The sequence below is a fragment of the Melanotaenia boesemani genome, chromosome 2 (assembly GCF_017639745.1).
Source record: "Melanotaenia boesemani isolate fMelBoe1 chromosome 2, fMelBoe1.pri, whole genome shotgun sequence".
Lineage (NCBI taxonomy): Eukaryota > Metazoa > Chordata > Actinopteri > Atheriniformes > Melanotaeniidae > Melanotaenia > Melanotaenia boesemani.
In genome coordinates, this window is record NC_055683.1 from 19,951,000 (window position 1) to 19,971,687 (window position 20,688).

The following is a 20,688-nucleotide window of genomic DNA, read 5'->3' on the forward strand; positions in this document are numbered from 1 at the left end:
TGGCAGGGGTCTCTAAGACAATTTGTGACCCTCGTACCAAGCTGCCTGATCTTCCTTTTCTCTAAAGGCTTGTCCATAATGTTATTCAATGACAAATACAAAAATCAAACATTTTGACTGCAGATGTTGCTTTGTCAAATATCAGAAAATAAAAACATTCACATTTCAGATTTTCATTGGTCTGTAGAGAGTGAAGTTTTCCAGCTGTGATGACTCATAACAGCAGCCTTCACAAAGGCATATCTTTGAAGCTGCTTTAACTATATAATGAGGTCTGGTGCGCAAAAACTCACTCCTTTAACAATGACCATTATTTTAAAAAGATAAAGGGAAAAAATAAGAATTCAAAGCTTTGTCAGTTCAACAAGTAGAAGTAAACTGTATTCTCAGTGACTGCGTGTACATGTCGGCTCGTACATGTGTGCAAGATCAAGGATATCTGTGTTTAGGAGAGGAAGTGCAGCAGGGTTGAGAAGATTGGAAGCCTGGTTATTGCCTGAGGGCACGAGGATCCTGTTTAATAAACTGGTCTCGAGGCCAGAGGGACATGTCAGAGAAATGTTATTACCTTGGTTTTATGAATAGGCCCAGCTGGAAGCGAGGGATCTAATCAGAGCTCTCACCAGAGCACAATTCTACCTTCACATCTAATTTGCTATTGGACAACATTTCTGTATCTATATCATTTCCTAAAATATGGGGAAATTATATCTGATAAGGACCCTTGTGTGTTACCATTTCCAGTAAAATAAATAGAAACAATTAATTATTAACAAATCATTTATATCTTTTTTTTTTGTGGAAGAAAAGATTAGATTTTAACAATTCTTGTGTAAATCATCATCTCAGGTGAAGGGTTGTTTATGATCCTCTATTGTGGAGCATTGTGTATATTTGGCCTGACAGATCTAATACTGGAAACACAACTGATCCTGGCTATTGTACATTTGCACCGGCAGGACTTTTGTTCCCCTGAAGTTCCATTTCCTCCAGTCAACTCCTCTCGGCCTTTGCTTGGAAGTCCTTTCATCCCCCTGCCTAACTCCAGAATCCTAACCTGGGTCTCCAACAGCAGCTCCATCTCAGCGTGGCCTCCTCTCACTGCACTGCGGCTCTTGACATCACTGCGAGGCCAGTCATGTGTGGAAGCGTGCCAGAGTGAAGGACTAATCTGCGAGCCTGCTTTGTATCGTTTCATCAACATTAAGGAGGCCTTTAGCGCGTAAGAGTTTCTTTTTTTTTTTTTTCTTGGTTTGTTTTTATCTCTCTTTTTAATTTAGGCAACCTGTTTAATGCGATTAACTGCAGATGGGTAAGGAATAATAATCCTGCATTTGTTAGTGTAACAGAATCAGAATTTATCACACCAGTGAGCAGGATTAAAACAAACAAAAACAAACAGAAAGAAGTGTATTTTTAAGAATAAAAGAAAGCACATATTTTGTATAAATAAAATGAAAAAGGATCATCTTGCTTTACAGAATATTACCCAGCTAAATACTCAATGTAGAATTAATGTTAAGTCAGTCTGTAAAGGGAAAATGTTGCTGTTATATGCTCAGTTAATGTGTTACCTTCCTGATTGGGAGCATTTAAAAATACATTTCATGAAGCTCATTTTGCAAACAATACATTCTACTCAAACACTGCCTCCAAACAGTTTCATGCTTCATTTGCACTTCTGTTTTCAAGATGATGCAGCAGTACAGGGTAAAGATGCCACGGGCTCCCCCTTTCCAGGGTTAGAATTTCCCTTTACTCTAAGGGTTTGAAAAGCATCACTTTTGCATTAATAATGGATAATATGTGTCAAATAAGCAATGATAACTCTAAGGCGTTAAGTCCTAACATTAACAGTAAATATATTAGCGTTTTTATGCACATCTATTCACACTGTTTCGTTCATGCTTGTCTTTCACATTTGTGCCCAGGCTGAGCTTCGAGTGTGAAGGAGTGGAGTCAGAAATGAACCACCTCTTCCCTGCCTTCTCAGCGGAGCATGCTGAATGTGGCCTGCAGCGGGATCCACTACTTTTCAGCTGTGCTGGCTCCAGCATGAAATACCAACGCCTTTGCCCCTGCAGGGACTATCGTAATGGACAGGTGGCACTGTGCAGAGACTGTCTATGACCACAGGTGGGTCTAGTGGAGGAATACTGTTTTGCATCACATTTTGCAAAGATCCAAGCTATCTTGTGGACTCCATTTGACGAGGAGACTCTGTGGCAAAAATAAAAAGTGTAATGCATAAACAGTGACTGTGCTTTCTTACCTCTCATCCAAGTGTGGCTGCTAAAGAAAGTCAAGTGTTAATAACCTCTCAGGGAACTGCATGATTGTACTTTGAATCTGATGAGTTTGAAGCCTCAGTTCTACAGGCTGACATGGTGGCAGCAGGATCACAGTTATTCTAAATCATGATGAAACATGTAAATTGAAGAATGAGTAAGTACAGAAATTGCAAACAATCAAAACAAGTTTTGATTAAAAAAAAAAAATGTTGCAAATGAATTTCACTTGTGTGTTTACTCTGTGTTGTGTGAATACTTTCAGTATCATAGTAGAGTTTGGGTATTTGCCCCAGATGCACCCAAAGCCATTTACACCATGTTGAGATGCACTATTTTACATGTCCTGTGATAAATATATTTGTACATAAGTGTTATTTAATAAAACACAGTAAAAAAATAACTGTTTATGTGTGTAGTTTTCTCGTGCATTGCATCGAATCCTACTAAAACTGAAATATAAGATAACAATAGAATATGGTCATTCTCAGAAAGCCAATTGAGGGTAAATATTTTAATTATTTATTTGAGTCAGAGTTAAATAAAGACACTGCTGGCACAGACTCATAAGTTTAATAAAGCAGTCCTTGGATATAAAAAAAAAAAAGACAATCCATTATTCGTCTTGATTCCTGTATTCTATTTTATCTTTTCTGTATGAAGATATTCTTTTATAGAAGAAATCAGTTTTGAAAATAAAAAGCAAACATCATTTCATACAGAGAAAAGGTGAAAAGTCACAGCAACTTACCAAAATACAATATTATGTTCGTATATTACTGTTTGCTGAGGTTTCATATCGTTGGCAGGGATTTTCTTTTCAGGTTAAAAAAGTGCGTGTACACACAGTATTTTTAGTTTTCAGTTACTGTGATTAAAACCCCTCGGGATGCTGGTTCTGACAGGATACCTTTCTTATGCGAACTACATTAAATTTACAGCTCAGCCAGAGCTAATACAAGACATGATGAGTCTAGACTGTGTACTAGACTTCCACAGACAATGTTCTGATGCTTAGCTTTGAATTTCCAAGACACCTGCTTGACTATTTATATGCAGTTTGTCTAATTCTCAATGCTGTAACCTTTCATTAGCTTCCTCTGACCTTTAGAAAGCATTCTAGCAGAGAGCCGGCACTCCATCTCTTACATTAGAAATGAATAAAGAAATCTCATCATGACCAGATTGATCAGGATGAATGATTAGCTTCCATTGCTGGGCATGCATTACTGAGTGATGTGGGAGGCAAGCATGGGGATAACAGTATGATTTATATTATTTAAAGTATAACTTATATTAGAATGTGAATTATTTAGACTATGTCAGCAGCAGTATAACACCTTATTTAGGAGTGATTGGCCAACATTGTGTTTTGGCTTAAGAAAGCTTATTTTATTATCTTGTGCAAACACTGCAACACTGCAACCCATCTCTGTGTAAACATTTAATGTTTTCTCCATCATTTTTACAGCTAGCCCTGCTGTTTAATGAAAATAACATAAATTTGAGTCACAGAGAAGCAAGTGCAGTTTTATGGAACTAGTTGTAGTTTTTTTTTTTTTTTTTTTGCACAAAGTAAAGCTGTACTTTGTATTTTAAAGTTCACAACATGATTTTCATAGCAAATGGTTTTCTTTCCAACACATTTCCTTTTCTATAGTGTTACAACCCCCTCTCAAAATCCAGGGGACTAAGGAGTCGACAACAAAAACGAGCCGGACCAAACTTAAAGATCTATGCAATATTTTAATATAAACCCAGGTTCCAATACAAACACAAAAAAAAACAACACAAGGTGTCCAAGGTTCGGGATATCTAGTCCGGTTAAAGTAAAATGAAAACCAATTAACTAAAGGTGTCATCAATGGAGGTAATAACAGTTAACAAATACAAAATAAACGGTTCTCTTTACTTATACAACTTTATCTAAACTATACAATTTCAAAACACTATACAAACCAAAATCCTCTTATACTTATTCTAATGGAGCTTCTTTTGTAAACCAAACAAAAATCAATACCAATCGGTAGACCACAAAATAAACCAAAAGCTAATTAAACTACAAACTAAATATAGCTATAAAACTTAAGTCGAAAGCTACTCCTTCCTACTCACAAACGATGAGAGCGAACAATCTCAATTTAACACAAACCAAACACAATCGTGTATCTAACCTCAGGGAAACTAAATGCTCTTACAATCAATCATACCAGCCACTTTAACAATTCAATCCAACACAAACCCAGATTGGAGGCTGTGGGCATACTGGACAACAGCTGCCCCGAATGCTGGCGCTTCCTCCCTTTTAAAGGCCAGGTGTTCCGCTGGTTGGTTTTGCGGGAAGGCAGTCGTCCAATCAAATGTCCAAGTTGATTTCCCACTCGATGGTAAGCGCGACCAATCAGGGAGTCGGAAGAGCAGCGAGGTCTCCATCAGATCCACAGCCAATCGCGGAGTTGCAATCACAAAGCAGCATTTGCAGTAACACAGAACCCGGCCACAGGCCGGGGGATGTGACATATAGTACTTTAACTTCTTAGGGAGAATTATACGTGATTTTAAAAAGAAACAAGGCTTTCTTTATCCTAAAGTCATTCTTTAACACATTTGTACATGCATTTAAAATAAGTCACATTTGAAGTCTTGTGACACAAAGACCAGATTGCAAACTGCAGCATAACGTTGTAAGAATTTACTCTAACAATTCATTGTTGACATATTGTGTATATACATCACCTTATCTGCATGGGAAGATAAGTGGTTTAGCACACATTGTATTATTGGAATAAAATATAAAGTAATATTGGGATAGTACATGTAGACATACATACTTTTTAGAATAAATACAGTTACAGTTATATGTAATGCTCAGTGTGCATGAGGGTAAAATAGATTGGTACAACATATTACTGTATTCAGAGGAGAAACAGCTGCAGGGAGTAAAGCTGTTCTAACCCTGCTAGTAAGACTTTGGAGGCTTTTGCACCACCACCCTGAGAGCAGTTTATATTTATTTATTTTTTATTGTTGTTTTGTGAGATTTTCTTGATTATTCTCAGTGCCCTCTGCAAACACTGCTCCTAAAGAATGTCCTGAATGCAGAGCAGATGGGTGCCAGGGATGTTTTGGACAGTTGTCACCACCTGCTGTTGGGCTTTTATTTAGTGACAGAGCAGCTTCCAGTGAATCACAGCATAACATGGTCATTATACTCTCAACGACGCACCAACAGAAGTTTAACAAATTCCCTGGTGAAGCTCTTTTTTTATTATTATTCCTACAAATTACAGTCTCTATCATGGTTTCATGAAAAGAGCATTGATGTGTAGATGGAGCAAAAAAAGTCCTCTGAGATGTGAATTCTTTAAACTAGATACACCCACTACCTGAGAGTGACAAATTTAGATGGAGGACACAGATTTTGATTTTTATCCAAGAAATCGCCCTTTATCCTGCTGCCAAATATTCAGCCAATCACTTTGGAATCATCTGCAAGCTTGATGCTGTTTAAATGATAAGAACACAGCCCTGTAGGACTCCAGTACTATGAGTTGGGATGGTACAGGTTTGTCTATTTAACCCAAGTGACTATAGCCTGCTGGTCAGGAAGTCCAGAGGTCGGATAAAGGTAAAATGGTTGAGATCAAGGTCATGGAGTTCAGTAACCAGTGTAGATTGGTGAACTGTATTGAATACTGAGTTAAACTCAACAAACATTATCATATTGGTGTGACGTACCAGTAAGTCAAAGCAGACTGCTGTGTTGTGATTGCAATATAACACAAACTGAGAAGTAGGGGGAATTAAAGTGGTTTTCAGAAGATCCATAAAAAACTTTTGAAAGCACTCTGATGATGAGGATGAGTGATTTGAGCCTTTTTTTTGTTTGTTTGTTTGTTTTTTACTAACTTTCAGCAGAAAGCTGGGACACAGGAACAATGGTAAATATTGTCCAGGCATGTGCTAACAACTGAAACAAATTGAAAATGTTAATGAAAATTAAAGGTATAGTAGTTGTATGACCCATTGTGTTGACTGTGTGTGTGTGTTGACAAAAGAGTAATGTGATGCCACTAGATTTGCAAATGTGTATTAATGTACATTAAAGTGATTAGTTGACAATTCATTTAACAATCATCTTACTCAACCTTTAATTTTCAACAAAACGCATCATCCTCACAACTTTCAATTCAGAAATACTTATAACATTGAAAATATACTTTCACCTCAGAGGGCAAGATCTTCTTGCGATTAAGTTTTCCCTGATGTTTTATGACTACACATAAAGTTTCTAGATATTTTTCATCAAATCCCATTTTCTCTTTTTAGCTATGTTTGTGTGAGCTTTATGATCTTGTGAAACTGAATATTCAAAGCTATTTAAATCACCTTTCAAATGGACGTTATAATATGAAGAGAATGGCTGCAATGTCACTAAAGTCATTATCGTGTGAGCGGCTGCTCCACCGAAGCCAAAACCATTCACCCAGATAAGAGGATTTTAATGAGACATCCTCAGAAGACAGAGCTGGAATTTGCCAGTTTTCCTTTAATGACATGCTAGTGTCTCTTTGACTGATGGTAATGGACCATTTCACAATATGCCCATTTTTCCTCTCCAAGTTTATAATCTCCAAGCTAATATTGAACTTTCTCTTCATCCTAGGAAACCAAAGGAAGAGAAAGTCATGTGTGTGGCAGCATCAGACAGTTAGGCTTTGAATATTTAAAAGCTTTTGGAGGAGAATCCAGGTGTTGAAGAAAGACCTCTTAGACTAAAAAGCTATAAAAGATATAAATACAGATTTTTAAATGGTAGTTTTTATTCACTCATATTCAAAAGCTTTCCTTTTTGAATAGAGATCGCCACTAACGCTTTGCAACACTAAAGTGTAATTAGTTTTAAAGAAAGAACTGCCACAGCTCTTTCTTTGGTGATACTCTAACAGCTCAATATTATTTTTACTTCCAAATCAAATGTGTATTTTTTCTATAATTTTTATTTTTTTCATTTTTATCTTAAAGTGAAGGTGGCTACCTCAGAAAAGACTGTCTGCATGCTGTTGTGGAAAAATCTGGGACTGTAAGAATACTTAACGGTAAACTCGTACCAGCTCTATCTGTCTCTGTAACCAAATGAACTGAAGTGGAAAATACTTCTACTTTAAATCCCTTTATGTTAATCTCAAAAGCTCAGGGAACATCTGTCCCAAATGGTGACAATAAATATTTATGGCAGGCTGAGTGTACATCACTCACTTTCCTAAAAGAGCAAGAAAATACATGGTATAGACCATGTTGCAGCAGAGCCATTGTTGCAATGGCAACCTCACATCTGCTGCTGCCTGTTGACTGACAGCAGAATGAATATCCGGACTGATGACATTAGGCAGTGGCCCACGGTTACTGATTAAGGTATTTTATCTCTCAATGTTGAAGTTATTTTGTTTTTTGCATTAGTTGGGCATTTGTTTCAACAATAACCAGAATAGAGAAAGGAGAAAGAAGGGGTGGAAAAGTATCTGATGGCTGTGTCTGAAAGGGTGTGATCAAAGAATCCTTCTAAGGAAAGTTCTTAGGCTAAATGGCCAGAACTATAAGTAATAGCCATGATTTAAGATGTGTAAGCTGCATGTAGTAAAATCTTCTAAATAAAGGAGTAATACTAAGTGGTAAAGGAGGTAGCCAAGCTACTTTACCACAGGAAACACTTGAGCATTCTTTATTAATAAAGAGATAATTCCAGCCTACAATTCCTTGCAGCTGCAACTATCAAAGAGACTCTCAATTATGTTAATCCATTTATATTAACTCGGATTTGTGTAATATGAACAGGAAGATGAGGGTGATCAGCATGCAACATATTTCAATTTGGGCCCTTTTTTATTGCAGTTCTCAATTCCAAACTATGATTAGCTATATTATACTAAAATAATATAGATATGATATTGTCTCTTTGAAATAATGTGATAAGTTTGCCTCTGATGAAGTGTGCTAGGCACTTTTTGGAGAAGTATTGAACAGCTGAATTTTCACTGACGCAGATATTAGGCTAAAAGAAAGGTTAGCACTAGACTCATTTCTGAATTTAAGTAACAAAACTGTAGCAATTAATTTCCATTTCTCTGTTCATAGCATATTAGTTGGTATTTCTAGATCAAATTTTTTTCTCTTGTGTTATTTCTTATTTGTCTTCATTACCATGACACAACTCAACCCTCTGAGGAGTCATCAGAGGGTTTCTGTCACATTGTATCATCAGGTCTATTAGCCTTGTTTTCAGCCGCCAGCTGTTGTAGGGATCTGCAGCCAAAGACAAGAATATAAAAGCTCTTTTAAAAAGAGCACTGAGTGGTTTTCAAGACATTTTACTATTTGGTACAATAAAAGTAGTTGCCAGTGCAGCATCTTCTTCAACTCCTCTTCCAGTGTCTGTCAGTGAATCAGCAAAACATGAAGCTCAGAATTTTTCAGTCTGTCATTACTCAGGAATAGCATCAAATGTGGCCTTTATGTTGATCAGATACTGACAGCCTAGCTATACCAAACATTAACCATAAGAGAGAGCTACTGAGTTCTTAGCTCGCCAGCTGTTGGATGGATCTTTCGGGTCATAGAGGCCTGTGGAGTAACATTTTCACCGTAACACATTTCACACCATGCCCTTAATCAGATCATACCACTCAAAAGTTTTCAGGAAGTCTGGAAAAAGGAAGTGAGAGAAGAATGACTTTAAGACTTCATACAGGCAAGATGGTAGCCAAGGGGCAACATAATTGAATTCCTGATCTACCTACATCTCAACACTGAGCTCCCTCTTGATATCCGAGCTACACAGTCTCTTAGGGTCAGCCTACACCCAGAGCTGGAAAGTCACTCTGAAAACTTGTTTTTATAATTTTAGCCACCCAAAGGAAAACCACAGTATTTGAATTTTAACATACTGTTGAATGAACAGCTTTGCACTAAGCCCCTTGTTTCTCTCCAGCAACAGAGGACAATATGTGCATCACAGTCTGATGCTCTGTTATCCCTCTTATTCATGAGCGAGACCCTGAGATAATTAAACTCCTTCACTTGGGATAGCATCCCGCACCTAAGTCTGAGGAAGTAATCCATTGCTTCCCAGTGGAAAACTGTGGCTGTAAACAACCCAGTTGCTTCTTAGTCAGCTACAAAACTACCCTATCATGAACTGAAGGTCACAGCCTGATAAAGTAAAATGAACCTTTTTATTTCTACTTTACAGCTACAGAGATCATATCCATGAACATAACTCAAAAATTTGGTTGAAACACTCAACCCCAATACGAATGTGCAACTATGTCTATATTTTCTAATAACTCTCTTTCGCTTTAGATTGGTTTAGGAATTAAAGCACTTGGTCATGTTAAAGCAACACAACATCTTGATCCGGTTTAGGCACTGAAACAACTTGTTTAAGTCACTTTGTTTGTCTGACAAACTGAAAACTAAACCTCAAGGCTTTGCCTGAGTTAATTTGTGAAGCCAAGTGATCCTGGCTTTCTGAGGTCCTGACAAAATGTCAGCTTTTAAGAACAGGCTGTACTCAAGGAACATGAGCTTTCACCACTTCCACATAGCACATGTATGGTAGATTTAATAGGCAAACTCCCAGAAGCCCTGCAAGGGGCAAGGGCAAGGGTTTATCCACTGTTCCATGACAAGGGCAAATCCTGGATGTGAGCTTCAGCAATCAGTTAAAGCCTCCTTTCCACCACCCTTGGATAAGCTTTTCCCTTTAGACTGAGGAGTGTGATATCCCTACTAGTTTGAACACAGCCTCTTGTCTCCCTTTTGAGAAATAAAAACCACTATCCCAATACCCCCAATGCTGCAATGTGAATAAGTGTCAGTCAAGATGGAACAACTAGTCCAAAACCTTTTCCATTTTATTTCAAAGCTTTTCCAGATCTAACTCTGAAAGCAACTTTTCTCAACAAGCAACAACAATGTGAAAAAAAGGTATGAACAACTGCCTCCACAATGGAGACTCTGAATATGACCTTTTCTGACTGCACGTCTTCAGCTTTCCTGGGATGGGTGGTTAACTCTTTTGGGCAGGAACTAAAGGCCTGTCCAGCTGTCTCCCTGGCATCTAACCATCTGATGACTATTCCTCTGGTAGGGAAATAGACTGACAAAGATAAAATGGTCTTCCACTTGATTCATTGTGTGGAAGGACATTTTTTCCAAAGACAGAGGTCACGCAAGCTAAAAAAAAAAAAAAAAAGAATATATAAAACACAAATCAGGCATTGTTAGTGCTCCTGTGTCACACAATTCTCAACAAACTCCTGCTTGCACTCCCTTTTCTCTCCAACTGTCCTTATATGTTTTTTTTTAACATCAACTCTTTTGTCTCTTCTCTCTAATTTAAACCCCATTCACTTATTTTTCTGAAGAAGAAAAAAAGTGAATGGATTGACTTTTTCATTGTTTGCTTTTTAGATGCTAAAACATCTTTATGACCTATAATCCATCATTGACATTAGTGCTGTATTTTTGATACTGCTTTCTAAACAGATCTTTCTTTTGTTTACTAGCATTGCTTTGGTGTTGGTGACAGAGTGGAGATTAGCTGTCGTCTGCTCAGGCTGCACCATGGCTGCCTCCCATAAAGATAAATGCATCACACATAATGCCTGTGTGCATACTGTATGCTGATCTTTGTCCTTGAGATTAGTTGAGAAAACTGTCTCCTTTGGCTTTACTTGAAATAAACTAAGAGCAGGGGTTTTTTCCCATCTTTTTTGTTTTGTTTTGTTTTGTTAGAATAATAATTTTATAACAGTATGCCAGTAAATTATTACTTCATATCTCAATCTGTAAGAAATTATTAAAAGAAAAGGATCTTGTCACAGCTTTTTTCTGCATTTACTAATATTTGCAGATTTTCCAGCACTTTGTGCACGCTCCAGTGTTCATGGCTTCAGTGGGTCTTTAATACAAAATCATTGTCATCATAGGATGTGTGAGATGAGGAAGACCGAAGACCATGTCCCTGCTATTTACTTTAATCAAGCAGTTGCTTACTTGATTTGTTGCACACATGCTTCTCCCTGTCAACTGAGACTTGATCGTCTATGCAGGTACAAGAAAAGGGACATGTATGTAACTAAGTGGGACCAAAGTTGTTGGTGTGAACCTAAGTTTAATTGTCCAGTGGACACATCTACTCCTGTAAATGGACCGTATCAAAACCTGAAATTCTACTAATAACAAACAAAGCACAACAAAAATACTAATGTAAAATAATATATAGAATTTTTTGAAAACCATTTTTGGTATTGTTATTTTGGAACGTCCAACACTACACATCTTAAAGAATACACTGAATTTGCAGTATGTCCCCTGAAGGTTTTGAGATTTGCTCATAGTTCTTACAAGATGCTCACTGAAGGCAGCACCTCAAAGTCAAACTCTGGTGTGGACTAATTATGTTAACATTAAAATTTGATACAAGTTTATATTTATATATATTAATATATATTTTAAAAAGGTGGTTTATGGAAATACATTATTTTGCCTTTCTGCCAGCAGATCAAGGTTTTCTTAATATTATATATGAGGAAAATTTTGCATAATATTATTACCCTCAGAGTCACCAACTTAAAAAATTTCGGATGTATTAAATCTACTTATGAGGTTTTACCTTCCTTTGATTCATCTATTGGCTATTTCCAACATTCAACATTCCTACTGAAATCAGCAGAAAGTGTTGATAATTTCCAATTTCTAGCCTCCTTCTCTTTATTTTGTAAAATTTTCCATCCTATTGCAGTAGATTGACACATTTCACATATGCTAAATCTCTTAGTATTTGTTCCATAATAAATGCCCAGAGTGGCAGTTTAGAGCACAAAGGAAAGTCAACAGGCTCATTCTCAGTTAGTGAGTCATCGTCTTGCTCTCCTCCCCTGGCAGCTGTAGACTTCCAGGCTGCAGCCTCCATACAATACCAGAGGATATTTCACTACTGAATTTATAGAACTGTGTCTGGGGCTCACTTGACAGATGAGGACCAATCTCCACTAATATTCAAGGGAAAAGAAAGGGGAGTCTTTTGACTGGATAGCAGGGCTCGTTGTCTGCAGGTTTTGGGCAGATCTGAGGGTCTGACAAATAAGGTAGGGTGAAAAGTAAAGGGAATGAGAAAGACATCCACATTGCTTATAGACAGTCCAACCCTGGTGACCCTATTGTATGATTGGACTGTCAAGCTGCAATAGAAGTGATTGAGAGGTGAGTGAGGAATTGGGCATAAGGGAGGAAAGAGGAAAAGACTGGCCATCATGAAGAGAAAATAAATAAGAAGGGATGAAAATATGAATGAGAAGATAAATGACAGAAAACTAGTCATAGATATCAAGGTTGTCGGAATAGAGGCAGCATGGGGTTCATGGGGATCTAGAAAGACTGAAAGGGAATAGAGAGTTGACGGGAGGGGAAAATTGAGTTTGTGTATATTTATAAGGAGTTTTGTGGGTAACCTCGAAGTCATCTATATATGCCATGTTGAGGAAAAAGGCCATAACTCTGAAAGGGAAACTGAAAGACATGTTTTCTTTGATCAGTGTTTTTAGGACCTTGATGTACAAGTTTTCAGAGAGATGAAAGGTATCGTACAGTTCTACAGCCAGCTGCTGCATGTTCTCATGAGTTATTTAGTGAACTATGGATTGATGCAGAAGGTGATAGGGCTAGTGAGGAGAGATCCATACTGAATGTGACTGTGTATGTTTAGAGTACCAGTTCCTAAAAGCCAATTCCTGCTAAAAACAAAAAGGTTTATATGACTGTGATTATAACCACTGATAAATATTCAGTTTTTATTGAATAAGAAGAACTTTCTACAGCTCAGTATGCTTCAGCATGTACATTTCTCTGCTGAATCTTATCTTACAGAAAGGCTCCACACTACCAGACCATAAATTCCTCAACAATGCATCATGTGGTGGTGCATTATGTAAACCATGTGCCAACCCTGAAGAAATAATGCCACTTAACAGCTTTGCTGTAGTGAACACACAGATTACTTTGCTCAACTGAAAAACTATAAAGACACGTAAAAATCTGCTTTTGGTATCAAAGGGGATGGAAGTGATGTGTCAAATCTTTAAGATTTGTATTCAAGAGATGGTTCTACAAAGTGGAAAATGTTTACAATTGTCATTAGGTTAAATGTAGGCACAAAAGCTATTTGGTTGAGCTTGGTACCATAAATAATTGATCAGGGTTTGAAAAAATGCATGGTTTGTGTTACCCACAGTAGAAAAGCAGCTTAAGTGAATAAATAAACAGATAGCAAAATTGTTTATTGTTAATATTTCATGTCATTGGTTAATATGGTAAAGTAAAAAAAAGAGATGTTACGGCCGCCAATCATTGCCGACACCCGAGGCTCGTCACCCATGCAAATGCCTGCCCCTGATTCCCTGTTTGGAGTGGCTAGAGCCGTCACACCGTCGTCTCCTCCCCTCTGGTTGGCTCAGCACTCAACCATTCACAACTCCAGCAACAGTCCTCCAGCAAATAAAGGCCTGCTGCTGAGCTCATTCGTGAGGGAGAAGCTAGACAGCACAGGCTGCTTCCCCTCACTCTGGCAGACTTATGGTGGCACTACTGTTCTGTGTGTTCGCTGTGCTAACAGGTGGCCTTTTGTTAGACTATTTTGTATTCAAAGCAGGGTTAACCTGGCTGTTCGTGTTTCCTTTGGGGATTTTGATAATAGTCTTGTTGGTTTGGGCTTGCCTTTGTATACACACAGTTTTGGTTTGAGTTGTGCTTTGAGTTATTATGTGTTCTGCCAGTTTTATTAATTTTGGTGTTTAACTTTGTTTAGGTTGTGTAGGGCTAGGTTAGTGTGTTTTATTTGTGACAACGGTCACGTTAGTTTATTGGAACTGCTGCACTTTTGTTGTTTAGTTATGACGCTGAGTTAGGGGCACACTTTTGTTTATATAAATTTGTCTTAGTTTAATTTACTCGGCGGATTTTGGTTAAGGTTTAGTAATCCCCTTTTTGTGTTTCTTTCAGCAGTTTCACCAACCCCAACACTATTCATGTTTGACTTCCTGTTTTATTTGTTCAACTTCCTGTTTTATCCTATATTTATACTCATCACAATAAAATACCGTGTTTCATTTGTACGACTGTTGTTTATGTTGCGCCCCGCTCATACCCCTTGAAGTCGGGACGTAACAAGAGATTTAAAAGATTTAGAATTAAAATTGCAAATAAGGGAAAAAACTGTGCATTCCATGATGTGAAGTGCAACCTGTGGTTAACATGATACTTTTTCCACCTAACCAATACAGTTTCATGACCCTCCTTTCACTTCTGGTTTTGCTCGTCTTTGCTTGTTTATCTCAAGCCTCCTGCCGTTCCTAGACTTCCTGATATCTGGCCTAAATCAACCTCATCTTTCTACAGCTTTACTGTGCTAAGGTGTAACTTTGGTAAAGCTTGATAACTGAGTAGAACAGTGCAAATAGCTTGTTACATCTCATGCATTGGTTACATTTGGGTAACTCATGTTATCTGGAAATGATAGGGTGAGATGATTTATTCTCTCCTGGAAATTAATGAATCTCCATGATTCTAATAATTGTGTCGTTATCACTGGGAGTCCTCATTCTGATAACCAAGTAAGATCAAAATCGTGACCACATCATGAATGAACTGAGAATTTGGGTAACCAACAACCCAACTGAGAACAGATAGACTAAGATAGTAAGTTAAGCTGAGTAGTTCCAAAAACAGTCATTTTGATAAACGATAACATAACATGGATGCTTGGGATGCAGAACTTGCCACAGGTTAATCTGGTTGGAACTCAGATGCAGAGCGGGCTGAAGCAGGAGATGGAGGTAAGATGGAAGCAAAACTGGTTCACAAAATGAGCAATGGTTTGATCAAGACTTCCAGTGTCACACATCTATGATCTGATGATGAACTGTAGCAAAACCAACAAATGTTCATGACTATGGTGGCTAAACTTCCTGTCCACATGTCTGTTTTATTAGTCAGAGACAGAGGAAGGGGAAGCTAATTTGGCAGCAGTAGCAGAAGTGGAGGGCATGACGTGCCAGAGTAGCCTAAACTAGCCAAGCCAGTCATTTTTACCACATACAAACCAATCCATCAACACTGGTATTCAGTTCTCAGATAAAATTTCTGTTTTGTTTGCTATGAGAAATGTTATCATGTTTATCATTGAGATCATGATGGTGGTGAACTAGAGTCCTTACACTTGTTTTTTCCACGCATTTTATAAACCACGTATTACAAAATTTTGACTTTTTCTGAGTCAAATTTTTCTCCACAGTCTGGTCACCATTTCCACCATGTAACAGGAAACTTTTCTGTAATTGTTGTATGGCTTCTTCTTTCGAAGCCTTGTCACTGATGATTCCCTTAAGCACCAAATGGCCATGAGCCAAAATTCACATCTTATGAGATAAATCATTGAGATGTTTACCCATGATTAGAGTTGTTCTATCTGCATGAGAAGCTTCAGAAATAGACCTAAGTGCACTGTTAGCAAGCATAAGACAATGTTTGATGAATGATTAAACACTTGGCTAATCAATTCCCTTGAGTTGCAGGCTGTTGTTTTGGGTTAATCCATGACTTGTGGGTGGTATCCAAGAAAGTGTTGCATTTGTTGGCAATTACACTTGTGGGACACATGAGCTGATTTCTGTGCAATCTTCTTGATCTTTACAAATGGAACAAAAGCAGTAACAAAGTAACCTAATCAATATTAATTCTTCCACATGATTTCTCCAGAAAGGCAGCATAATTTTAGTGCCAATTATTTCTGAAATAAAATGAAAGAGCAATTAAAGGTCACTTATTCCAATGACTACAAACATGCAATATTATTGAAGAGCCTGTGTTGTATTTTTACATGTATTTTTGGCTTATCTGCAGCATTAAAACAATGTATTGTCACCTTAAATGTCAGGTAGATGTGTGTTTCTGTGTTGTTATGCAAATAAACCTGATTTATAAAATCATCTTCAAGTCTCACTTTCAACCTCACCACTATCGTGTCAAAGTTTTTGGATTTCCTTATGTGGTTAAATCCTCTAAGCAGTGCCCACCTATGACTGTAAGAGCATGCACAGCATCCCCTTTAGCCATTTTAGATGTTTTTTTTTTTTTCTTTTACACAGAAAAGGAATGAGTGATCCACTATGTTTCAGATGTCACCAGGAACAAGTGTTAATGTTTGTTAATTACCCCCCTTTTTTTTTTTTAGGATCTCTCTCCCAGTTGTGCCCCTCCTCGGGCCCGGCTGGGACGGGGATCTCCCTCCCAGTTGTGCCCCTCCCCGAGCCCCTCTCCTCCCCCGCCACCCCACATCACACACACTACACATAGGGCACTGTGGGGCAGGTGGAGGCGGTGGGTTTGGCTGGGGGGGTCCCCTTTGCGGGATCCCCCGGTGGACCCCTGTGACTGCCCGCCCCACTAGATTTTAATCACAACCTAGACATCAATATACATTTAGGGCCTCGGGGGATGGGCACATGGGCTGTGGGTGGGCGGAGAGGAGCCACCGAGGTGGCCCTTCCTCCATCCCCTCCCTTTGTGACCTCTCTCCCCCCGATTTTATTTACATGTTAGACACTACCACATTTAACAGTACTGCACTACACACATAACACACACTCACACACACTGAGGGAGTCCTGAGGGGGTCCTGCTGCCTGGCAGCAGTGGGACCCATCACCATCTCATGGCTCCTTCCAGTTTTTAATTGCATTATAAATAGCCCATACTCATGCACACACAACTCAGGCTGGGGGGCAGGGGGGCCGGGGTCTTCCTACGCCCTCGTGTCCCGGGATGCACTCGGGGCTGCGGAGGTTGAGGTTCGGTGCCTGCCTGGAGTCCTGTGTGGGGTGCTGCTGGGCGCCATCTGCCCTGGGGGCTGCCCTCGGTGCCGCATCGGTTTATTACAATAAAAATAATAAAAATATCAAGGGCAGCCATGTATATAACATGTCTCCCTTGGTAGAGCAAATCTGTCAAGCAAAATATGGCACACAGACCACCGTTCTGTATGTTAGGATGCTGGACAGGACAGGGTAAAAAAAAAAAAAAAAAAAAAAAAATGACCCCCTTTTTCGCTTAACTTAAAACCCAGTAATGTTGGATTTGTGATGCTGTTTATTTTTCCTGACTAGAAACATATTTGTAAAAATCAATGGTATAGTTTTTTTCTTTGCTTTATTTATTTTTTCTTTGTTTTATTAACAAAGCCCACTACAAGTGTGGAGTTTTAAGCTAAAACTGATGACTGTTCTAACGCGTAAAAAATATGAGTGTGAACCTCAAGTGAGAAGTGAAACTGTTGAAGATGTCTGTCGACATTGGGCATGTGAAGAAATTTTAGTACACATCATGGGTACACTGAGTCAAAAGCTTGCTAAGGTGGCTAACAGTGCTTTGTAGTGATACATTTATTCACTGGGCAGATGAAAGTATCCACTTGTTGCTTTTACAATCACTCAAAAACATGGACGTACATACACAAACAGTCATAGTTTGCATTTACCAAGACCCGCAGACATTTCACATATTGTGTACAAAGTAAAGAAATTAGCAACCTACCATTACCAAACAGAGACATCATGTTATAATCTTTGTTGTGGTGGTTCTTTGTGTTGTTCACTGTCATTCCCAGATCCAAATCTGGTTCTCACATGTATGGCTGAATTTGAGGGGAGGAGCTGGGCACTTTCACAGCCACGTCTTTCCCTGTCGCCTCAGCAAGCCACCATAACCACTGGATTGATGAGAGCTTCTGTCTTTGTATAGAAAGGTTCATTTAAAGAGCTTTGCCTTTTTTGAGGGAAAAATGTTGTGAATTCAAAAACTTGAATTATTGAAAAAATATTTTTTGTTTGTTGAACAAACCAGTCCTCTTAAACAAAATGTACCTATGTATGCATGCAGGCAGATATGGCCTATTGTTGAAAGAATATTATGCATATCTAGTGGTCTTGAGAGCTTCAGCATCTAAAGGATGAAAATAGCGTCCATGGTGCTCAGGGTCCCCTTGTAATGATTAGTCTTAATAATTATTATTATGTAACCCCAACCAGGTAATTTTGATTTCTCGCAAATGACAAAGTTTCATTGTAAAATATTCTCTCTATATGTAACCATGGCAACCAATAAAATGATGCAAAAAAAATCTAAAAATGCATAACTTTGAAGTGCAAATAATTTGTTATATATATATATATATATATATATATATATATATATATATATATATATATATATGTTTGTTTCTTTATTGCTGGGCATCTATCCCAAGTAGCAGATCACATTATTCTTTTTAATTAATTTTATCATACAGAAACATATTATGGAATCCAAGAAAACCTAATGTTATTCTTAAATTTTATGTTAACACTTTATTCATTACCATATAACTGAAATAAATAATAAAAAGTAGTAACATTTCTATTGCCTATATTTTAATGTTACTGTGCTGTGCGGTTTCATTGGACGACAACATAATTACAGAGAATCGTGATGAGCTGCTAAGTCTTCTGAAAAAGCTCTGTAGTCACTGATCTTCTTGGAACAGAGTGACACAAAATTGGACTGTGGTGTGTGTTTAAATGGGCGATAACAGTCACTGCTGCAAATGCTCACCACTTGGATGACATTGGTTCGAATGTCTAAATCAGACTGGCATGCTGATCCAAATTGATCTCATTTGAGGTGCTTAGAGCATCTCCAAGTACTGACAGACACATCTGTTGCCTGCATTGTCAGAGCTTAATTACATGTCACTATTATATGACACAGCAATACTTTCAGCAACATGGTGTGATCACACAGCACACAGAGACAATGAAATGTTTCTTTCTTTTACCTCTAAGGCCTAGTACGGAGAATGATGATGTCTGTAGCTGAAAGTAGAACACAGCACTGAATCCTTGCTGCTGGTTGTTGGTACAGAAGTTTATACATAGTTACAGTATGTGTGTTGATGTTTTATGCAATATTCTGTTTGGATATGACAGTGAAGAGAAAGCTAAATATTAATAAATGAAAACAGACAGTTCAACAAACATGTCTTCAATTATAAATGCAAGTTAATTTTGATAGCCTTGAACATTGTTTTGATGCCTTCCAAATATATAATTTATGGTCAGTTGTCTAAGAAATCTGACTCTAAACCTCCGTGCCTCTAGTTATTGTGCAAAGCTGAACTAATTATCTGCTGACTGTAGCTTCATACGGTTCATTGGCATGACCTTTGTATTCTTTTTATCAGTAAATAGCCAAAATTAGAATTAACATCGGTACCAAAAAGTCAAAACACTAGATCACCGTATTGGTTAATAGGGGGTACGTTTTACCACTGATTGTAGTTATTCAAGCCAAACATGTTAAGCTTTGCCTCATTTAGCCAATCACCAGTAAATCATAATTTACAAGCTTTTAACAATAAAATTTCCTGACTTGATGAGTTGAAAATCACACCAAACAGCTGATAGATGCTGATCATTACCACCCCAGCATATCAATGTACAGTTGCAGCAGCAGAGAGAATACAAGATGACTGATCTGAGATGATCCTTTCTTAAACCCCTTGAAAGGGTTGCTCTTTCCACAGCTGTCCAGACTCTACAGCTCCCTCATTTGAATAGGAAAGGGCAGTGGAGGCATACATCATGCCTGATTGTGAACAGATTATAGGAAAGATCGTTTGTCACAATGTGTCTTACAGCCAAGGGCCTTGCAATCTGTCTTGATATCAGAAGACCAACGCATTATAGATTTACTGATTAGTCCTTTCTTACATTGTCATTGCACATGAGGCTGAACTGTCTGCATGTGCAACTCTACATGTTATTATGCTGAATACTAAAGAGATACCATAGTCTCTGTTTATGTCACTGTTGTATATATTCAGGTAGCGAATTTAAATTTCAAACTGGGATGTCCTCGGCATGCTCTGAAACAAAAGTGTGACAAGTAGTGTATGGTACTATTGCTAACATGGAAAATCAGGATTTATCCTTGAGAAAAAAATGTAAAATGATAATGTGTAAAAGATAAATCAGACAAACGTTTAATTTCATATGTGTGTATCATATATGTGTGTGTATGTGTATATATATATATATATATACCATATAAAAGAAGTTTTTTTTTTTTCAAATAAGAAAATTTGGGTTTTCTTCGATTTTTTTCTCTGCTATAAAAACTGTTCTTGCCAATAAGTCTCATACCATTGGAAAATCTGGTTTTATCACTTTCACATGTTGCACCATTTGCAAGAAAAATGCATTTATGGGTAGTGATTATGTAAGCTGTGCACATGAAAAACTTGCTAAAT

General features: G+C 37.9%; 1 protein-coding gene across 1 annotated transcript in view; it reads left to right on the plus strand.

Annotated features, from left to right (window-relative positions):
• Positions 1–2,665, plus strand: part of LOC121634034 (alpha-1,6-mannosylglycoprotein 6-beta-N-acetylglucosaminyltransferase B) — a 68,660-nt gene extending 65,995 nt beyond the window's left edge. The window contains 2 exon segments of the mRNA XM_041976433.1: positions 960–1,222; positions 1,932–2,665. Of these exon segments, the coding sequence (XP_041832367.1) occupies positions 960–1,222; positions 1,932–2,130 (462 nt within the window). The 3' untranslated portion in view covers positions 2,131–2,665.
• Positions 2,666–20,688: the final 18,023 nt, after the last annotated feature.